The 9,071-nt window shown below is 36.9% G+C and overlaps 1 protein-coding gene across 1 annotated transcript in view; it reads right to left on the minus strand.

Moving 5' to 3' along the window:
- Positions 1-9,071, minus strand: part of JAK2 (Janus kinase 2) — a 39,460-nt gene that overhangs the window by 10,449 nt on the left and 19,940 nt on the right. The window contains exons 14-19 of the mRNA XM_085307331.1: positions 8,370-8,508; positions 6,921-7,072; positions 5,774-5,924; positions 4,949-5,085; positions 3,653-3,842; positions 1,540-1,664 (exon numbers count right to left, since the gene is read on the minus strand). Of these exons, the coding sequence (XP_085163457.1) occupies positions 1,540-1,664; positions 3,653-3,842; positions 4,949-5,085; positions 5,774-5,924; positions 6,921-7,072; positions 8,370-8,508 (894 nt within the window). The remainder of the gene's footprint in view (positions 1-1,539; positions 1,665-3,652; positions 3,843-4,948; positions 5,086-5,773; positions 5,925-6,920; positions 7,073-8,369; positions 8,509-9,071) is intronic.

Consider the following 9,071-nt stretch of genomic DNA (forward strand, 5'->3'; position numbering starts at 1 on the left):
WTATCTTTATTCCATGAAAGATTCACTGCCACCTTCCTCCTAGCTGGAGCTGAGTTTTAGACCCTTACAGCTCCTTGGCTGAAGGAATACTGTTTTCAGTCGCTTATGAGCACTGAGAATAGCAGTTATTTTGTTGCAGAAATAATACTTATCTTTTCAGATTTGAGACCTAGAAGAACAACTTCTTGTTTTGGGCTTTGGATCAGAGGGCTTTCTGAGCCCTCTTTTGGTAGGTGGCCATGAGTTCAACCTTCCTCTTTGTGAAGGGACAGACTGGTGAACATTCTGCATTTTTCAAGCCCACTACATGCTGCCCATTAAGGAGTTCTTGCTGAAGACTTCCCATGGGTCCTGGCAACTCCTTGTTTCTTGCTGCCTTTCAGAGAACAGCATGAACACGTGAGATCAGCTGCTAAAGGAGCCTGCAGCCTCTTTCTGTATATGCTGCAGATTCAGTAGCCAAAAGGTGTACCCACTCACTTCAGCTTCAAGCAGGGACTTATCAAGCTCTGTTCAACAGATACAAGTTTAGACTTCCTGGAAAAGATCTTGGATTTAGCACATTATCTCCTGTCTGATTCCTGTCAGGTCTTTTCTGTGGATACTACAGAAGGAAAATCGGCTCCTTCGAATGTGGCAGGGCACAAGTTTAATAGATTTAAGCTACTGAAGAATACTCAGTAATGGAAAGTAACTTACTGTTTCAATTTCTTTGGTATGGAATCAAGGAAAGAAAGTTTAAAAATATTCCAAGTAAATGTCTTGAGGGTTTAGGGCTTTTTTTTTCTTTTCTCTTTTTGTTGGAATTACTAATTACACAGTGAAGTCTAAAGTGTCCATAGTTTCTCTTATCTTAAGCATAATACTAGAGTAAAGCTAGGGAAGGCATAACCCCATTCACAACAAAGATCAAATGTCTGTTTCCCTTTTGGAATTATAGGATAGATATTTAGAGTCAAACAATAAGAATAGGAAATGGTTTATTACAACTTTAAGCACTGCTGTGGCATCTAGCTCTTCATTCAGAAATCTGATATATGCATCTTTGCTCTTTTTGCTAGAATAATCCCTTACATTTTGAAGTAAACTTCTTAAACATATGCATACGCTGATATATTAGTTTTACAGCTGAATGCCCAAATCTTGAAAAATCAGTTAATATTTTATGAACAACTTGCTTAGGTTAAATATATTAACTCCTGCAAAATTCCATTTAAACTGTCATTAGGAGAAAAGAGGCTTTAATTCTTCTAACTGTAATGTAAACTAACCTTAAACTAAGTAAGAAACTAAACAAAAACAAATGGTGTACTTTTTTCCTCAGTCAAGATAGGCCAGTCTCAGCATTCTGCCCCAAGACACTCAGAGGTTTATCAGTTTAAGTACATGAATATATACTGCTGTCTTGTTTAAGGTTAGAAGCTAAGGCTAGAAGCTCAACACTATTATTTAAGAGGCAATGAAACAACTAACTTCTCTAAAAAGGGAGGAAAGACAAAAATTTGTTTTAAAATATCAATCATCTGAAAGTTCTCTTACCTTGCATATCTGAGAGGCATACAACAAAAGCTTCTTGTGATCCAGTCTCTCTTTGTGTTTCTGCAGATAATCTCGTAAACTTCCATATGGTAAATATTCCATAATTAGTCTCAGATTCCTACGACCTTTTACAACACAAAAACATACAAATAACTATTTCTTCCCAAAAGTTCTGAAATATAATTATTTACAAATATTTATGAATAACTGTAATAGATTATGGCATTATTACCCAATTTATTCTGTATACACACTCTATCACTATGCAATTGTTCAAATACTAGTTAACTACATATATTAACAAAGTACCATTTATCTAAACATGACAAAAACGTGGAGATCCTTGATACCTGAAGCATTACTAATTGAGATCATCTCACCAATACTTTAGCTAGTATTGCCAAAACAGAACAAAAACGCCGCACATCTGTGTTTATATAATCCCTCCTCATTTTTAAGGTGAAACTCAGAATGGCAATGGACATCAACACGTCCACAATTTCTGCCATCTTTAAAAACTGAGCCTGATTATGAAGAAAAGAAATATCTTTTTAAAAGACAGATGCTGGGCAAAACTATGCTTTCACTCATCAACTTTAATATGGTCAACAATTCACTCAAACATAACAGGAAAATGTTTCAGAAACTGATAAGTCTCTTATCATATAGACAATACAAAAAAGTGATTAATATCCACCCTTGAGATACTACATTGAGCAAAAAACAGTTACAAAATTAGTATATTTTCCTACTTAACCTCAAATGCTTTTCCAGGAAGACTTCTTTGTACTTTAAGATAAAGATACTGAGGAACTACTCAAAATGTTACTTCCCTTAAATCAATCAAATTATGCAATGAGTTGACAGAATAAAATCAAGTCCATCTTGTACTGTGAACTAGTGCATGACAGAGATTACTTTTTTTGATTTGTACTCTCAAAGTTCAGGTAAAGTTAGGAAAATGAGGTGGATTGAGAACTGGCTGAAAGGCAGAGCTTGGAGGGTTGGCATCAGCAGCACCCAGTCTAGTTGGAGGCCAGTGGTTAGTAGCATCTCCCAGGGCTCAGTACTGGGTCCCATCCTGTTCAACTTCATCAATGACCTGGATGAGGGGACAGAGTGCCTCCTCAGCAGGTCTGCTGATGATCCCAAGCTGGGAGGAGTGGCTGACACAGCTGAGGGCTGTGCTGCCATTCAGAGAGACCTGAACAAGCTGGACAGTTGGGTGGAAAGTAACTTCCTGAGGTTCAACAAGGGCAAGTGCAGAGTCCTGCACCTAGGGAAAAATAACCCTAGGCACCAGTACAAGCTGGGGGCTGACCTTCTGGGGAGCAGCTCTGCAGAGAAGGACCTGGGAGTGCTGGTGGATGACAGGTTGACCATAAGCCAGCAATGTGCTCTTGTGGCCAGGAAGGCCAATGGTCTCCTGGGGTGCATTAGGAAGAGTGTTGCCAGTAGGTCGAGGGAGGTGATCCTGACCCTCTCCTCAGCCCTGGGGAGGCCTCAGCTCAAGTCCTGTGTCCAGTTGTGGGCTCCCCAGCACAAGAGAGAGACATGGAGCTACTGGAGAGAGTCCAGCGTAGGGCTACTAAGATGATCAGAGGGCTGSAGCATCTGCCCTATGTGGAACGGCTGCGAGAGCTGGGCCTCTTCAGCCTGGGGAAGAGAAGACTAAGGGGGGATCTTATCAATGTGTACAAGTACCTGAAGGGAGGGTGTCAAGGGGACGAGGACAAACTCTTTTCAGTTGTCCCATATGACAGGACAAGAGGCAATGGGCAGAAACTGAACCACCGGAAGTTCCATCTGAATATGAGAAAAAAAACGTCTTTCTTGCGAGAGTGACGGAGCACTGGTCTAGGTTGCCCAGAGAGGTTGTGGAGTCTCCTTCTGTGGAGATCTTCAAGGCCCACCTGGATGCAATCCTGTCTAACATGCTCTAGGTGACCCTGCCTGAGCAGGGAGGTTGGACTAGATGATCTCCAGGGGTCCCTTCCAACCTTACTGATTCTGTGATTCTATGACAAGTGAGTGACCTTCATAAGCAATTCTCTCTGTTTCTCAGAATACAACTTTTATTGTCTATATGAAGGTGTACTCAATATATACATACCAGCACTGTAGCACACTCCTTTGTATTTAACAATGTTATCATGCTGCAGAGATTTCAGGATTTCAATTTCCCTTTCAAAGTCTCTAAGGTGCTCTTCTGTGCTATGTTGCAGCTTTTTCACAGCCACCACCTCTCCAGTATTATCTTGTAGGGGGTCATACCTGCACATCTCAACACTGCCAAAATTTCCCTAAATTACAAACAGAAATATTTGAATTAAAAACAAGCCTGCACCAATTTTTCCCATTTAAGTGCTTGTACATATTACCTTAATGCTAACTGTATTAGTATTAAGGTAAACAGACTTTTATTTAAGCGAAAAGCCATAAAACTTCCCTGAGAGACAGGAAGAGGGCAAAATTACAGGAAAAAGTTCCGTAGGAGAGAACACATTCACAGAAAGGAAGCAAACCACGCTGGAGCAAAGGAGGGCAAGAAGAGGGGATAACATTCATTCATGTTCACCCCCATCTCCATAAATTTCCTTCCAGTTCAGAACTGCCAGTTTGCAATATTCCTGTTTTCCTGCACTTGCAAAATGTGACATTAGGGTCCTCCTAGCTCCTAGTTCTGCTCTGTTTCTTGAGGCTTTTTTCCATTATTTGTTTTTCTATTCTGTCTTCCTCCCTTTCTCCATTTTCTTTATCTTCCCTTTCATCATTCTTACCTATCCCTTTGTTTCTCTCCTTCATAAACTATCCTATACTTCAGCTGCTTTGCTTTTAGGCTTATTTTCACTCCTACAGTGAACCATTCTGGAAAAATTATATTAGGTAAAGTTCTGTCAGCTGCACCAGATCATCTGTCTAGGAGTGTTTCATACCGTCCAGCTGCAGTAACTTGCAAAAATTTTAACTCCAAACAGTGGCTTCTGCAGCCTAAAACTTTCACAGCCTACCAAATAGAGACATTTTGGACTTCATGGACTGCATACTCATGCTTCCTGGAATACCCATGTACCAAAAAAGCCACTAGCACAATTTTAAATAACTATCAAGAATAAAGAATAGGAACAGATTATGTCAGATAGGGCTGTGCATTATTTTACCATACAAAACATTTTAGCCATTCAATGTCACTAGATCCACTGTAGAGATGAGTTATCATTATTCTGTCATTCGACTGATAAACTGAAAAAAAAGATCTAAAAGGAACTGCGTGTTATGACTAGATATAACTGAAATTGTTAATTTCTGTAACAGAAATGTTCAGTGTAAATAGTGTATATGGGATGATCAGAAGATAATTGAAATGACAGTTCTTTCCCAGCAATCAGAAAATTTCAAAACATCCTACCTTGCCAAGTTGCTGCAAAAACTTAAGATGTCTTTCTTCAAATTGTGTTGGGTCCCGATCTTCAAATGCCCCAGAAAATCCAAGAGTACCAATTCTCATGTTTGGCAACATATCATTTTCTGTCAATAGCTCGTAATCTGAGGTGTGTTGGGGGGGGGAATAGGAGGCAAGAGAGAAGTAGATGGGAAAATGAAGAAACTCATCATCATGCTGCCATGTTCTACCCTTTGCTAGGCATATTTCTGAGCACAGTGGAATATTAATAACCCCCTTAATTTCTATATAACAATTTTTGGCCATAAAACCAGGAAGTATTACAAAATAACCAAATGATGTTTCCTGACTCATATTGAGTTTTCTTTTAATTTCCAAACATGTTCTTTTTGGTGGTCAATTCTACTTCAAATATAGCAACTATTGTGCAATGATTCCACTACTGCAGAGGGAAGAAATGCAAACTCCACAAAGGCTTCTGATAATATGTGTTAGAAAATTAGAAAAAAAGCCAGATATCTATTTTATGCACTGGGAGAAAGAAGAGAGTCACAAATAAAATGTACTTGGTTAAAAAACTCAAATTAAAACCTTTGGGACAGACATGAAACAAGTGATGCTTTCAGTGATGCTTTCAGTGATAATGCTAACTTTTAGTGTACTCTCAAACAAATTAAAAAGCAGTAACACAGCACACTTTTACTATCTTATGTTTATGGTAATGGACTGTGGCTGGGTCAGTACATCAAAATGGTAGGCACCGCATGAAAACAAACTGACAGCAATCATGTTTCTTTTTTATAGTGCAGTCTTGTCCTATCATAGACTCACCTGGAGTGAACAAACTATTCAAGTCACGTATAATGGCTCTAAATGAAGGCCGGAAATCTGGCTCATAATCCATGCAGTTGTTTATAAGGTTTGCTAGTTCTGTCCAGTTAGGGGCAGGAAGCTGGTGTCTGTCTTCATAAAATTGTAGTTTCTGGGATTAAAGAGGTTGGAGACATTTTAGCATACAACTATGAAGAGTTCTAACAGCCACAGCATTCTGACCAGAGCAGCCAAAAAAAATGCAGCTCTCAATCTAGACTCATTATCTCACCAGCATGCCCATTTGACTGATTTACATCAAGGTTAACAATATAGCAAGATGGCATATTTTAAAGCAACTGGCTCACAAATTCCTGGGCAGCTACTAGTGGAAGATGAGAAAAGAGAAAGATAATGAGTCTACACTCATGGTATCTCCTTTGCAGATTAAAAAATACAGGTTAGTAGAAGAGACGAGGGCATCTTCTGAAACATCTAGATCTACCTAGACTTAGAAGTCATTATAGGAGCCTATTGTTTTAAGAGTTGACACCAAAACAGGAGAAATGAGATCAGGCTTTGTAAGGAGAAGCTATCAGCTGCATCACAATGATAATATTACAAATCTTCTAGGAGATTTAGCAGGAGAAATAATATTTTTGCTTCCAAATAAGAGGTAATTAAATATACAAGAAATAATATTTCTATGAAACATGGGATCCCCTTTGCCCTAGTTGAGACAAAATTAATGCTTCTGGTTTAGCTAAAATAGATCTTAGGTTTCCATAACACAAACTATTACAATATTTACAATGCTCAATTTCAGTATAACTAGAAAATTAATGCCAATTAAAAGTCAGGTACATTTTTAGGAATATGTCATGTTTAGTTATATGGTGGAAACAGTTGCAACAAAACAACAGAAATGCAGACAAAATACACTAGCAAAGCTGTACTTTGTACCCATAAAAAAAAAATCAAAGCAAACAACATAAAACAAACCTCAAACCATTACTTCTGATCATTGTCTACTAGTAGAAGTGCAGTTTTGCTGCAGTGGTCAGAGGCCACACCACTTCACATGCTAATGAATATAGTTACAGTAACAGATGTTTTAAATTAGAAGTGTCCAAAGAACTGTTATGACTGGAGATTCAGTACTACTTACCCTTGGAGAATCCAGTGCACTCAGAGGCTTGTCTCCCCCACTGCAGATTTCCCACAATGTAGTGCCAAAACTCCATTTGTCTGTGGCCAGGTTTAATTGTTTAGGGTTCTCAATACATTCAGGTGGAACCCACGGTATTCTCTCAAGAAGAACTGTGTAATTATGCAAACAAAATATCATGTTAAGATCAGTAATGAAAACAAAGTTCTGTAATACGTTAGATTTATTTAAAAAGTTCTATAACGTGTCTGATTTAACAAAAATATTTTGCATATGCACAGATATTTAATTTTCTAATGCATTTTGAATATCTTTCCAAATTTTTGTTCTTGACTAGAAAATACTATAGAATATTTACAAAAATAGTATTTATAAAAATCAGAATATGAGATCATTAGTTTTGTTGTAAAATGAAACCAATCCTATAAAGCTGCCTTCACCTCATTTCCATATCATACTTTTCCTTTCACTTTAATACTTTCCCTGATGTTACCAAATTTAAAAGCTACCACAAAGGAATTAGATGGTGAAAAGTCAAAAATCCTATGTTAGTGATTGATATTGGACATTATATAATGGCACAGTAATGTAACAGAGCAATAAAAATGAATTTCAAACTTATTGACTGTAATCTTTTGGTAATGATTGTAATAAAAATTTAAATTAATATCATATTTACTATGATTTACAGTATTTTAAATTCAGATCTTGGCAGGATTAATGGAGGCTTTCAATTTAAAAGGGATCTTAAACAGCTTACCGGAAAATATGGTATAGCAATGTTTATAGCCTCTTAYATGCATTATTTCTTTCAGCATGTACTAACTCTTCAAGTATATCCTATTTCCATTTTTTTCCAAAATTACTTAAGAGTAGACAAAAATAATAAAGTCTCAACAATTTTATTAGCATATAAATGTTGCACACATTGCACATTTCTTTTAGTCTGAGTCAATTTCATGTTTATAAAAGCAACAGAACAGCTCAATAGCAAAAACGATAACCCAGTATTTTTAGCATCATCAATGATATCAGGTATTCATCATGAGATGCACTGGGGATAATTCTGAACTGCAAGGCAGCATTTTCAGAAAGTGCTTTTAGTTTAAACTCTGAAAGCTTCTCCAAACTACAAAACACAACAGTTTAATCTTGACAATAACAGGACAGTACTTTAGATCATAYTAATAGTACTGCCAGTGAAAGAAGATTGTTTACAGCGATAACTGCAGTGAAAAAACACCAYGGAATGGAGAATGTGGCTTTCTTTACTGTAGCTATTTGCTGATAAACAAAATAAACTCAAAATAGCTAACTAGGATTTCAGGTTATTTTAAAGTGAAGGAAACTAACTAAAACAGAAGTATATCAGGTAGTGATCAGAGAAGAACCTCAAACTTTTATTTTATAGTCAGAAGCATTAAACAAAAAGCTGACGTGAAGACTTACTGTCTTTTGGTAAAACTGTGATRCTGATGCCAGGATCACTAAGTTTTATAAAAGGAAGGTTTCCAGACTTCCTGTCTTCTTCTCTGATAAGCAAGATGTTTTTTGCACAAACATTCCCATGAACAAGGCCTTTATCCTCCTGATGAATGGAAATGCAACTTTTACATACACACAAAAACATCTTAAAACTGAAGAGGTACTTTTAAACAAATACTTCCCAGCATGAAAGAAATATTAGTAAAGAAAGTGATAAAAGATTAAGTCGATCAAATTGCTTAGACATTTCAACAGTTCCCTTCACAGAGTTACAGTTTCTTGAAATTTTGATTCATGTTATCTACCTATCTAAACTTTGAGTTTAAAATTCTTTAACAACATTGTCAACTTGGGTGAATACTGATCTATTACTCCGATCCACGTAGAACAAACATAAGAAGAATCAAATATTGTTAAAAGAGTTTCATTTAATCAAATATCTTGTCTCAAGTAATGGTTTTTGTGCAAAATTTGAATGGACTGAATAGAGAATACTGGGGCCTAAGGCATTAAAAAAAAAAGTAAAAAAAGTAAAAAAGGTACTAGCAGTTTGAATAGTAATACTTTTTCCTCCCTATGATCAGATACTACTTGGTTAGCTACCACTTCCTGAGAAAACAGAAAAAAAAAAAGCATGTGAAAGGGAACACAAGCAGAATGAGATAG

Source organism: Rhea americana, unplaced genomic scaffold, assembly GCF_003343005.1.
Source record: "Rhea americana isolate MKP2758 unplaced genomic scaffold, rheAme1 scaffold_103, whole genome shotgun sequence".
In the NCBI taxonomy this organism is placed as follows: domain Eukaryota; kingdom Metazoa; phylum Chordata; class Aves; order Rheiformes; family Rheidae; genus Rhea; species Rhea americana.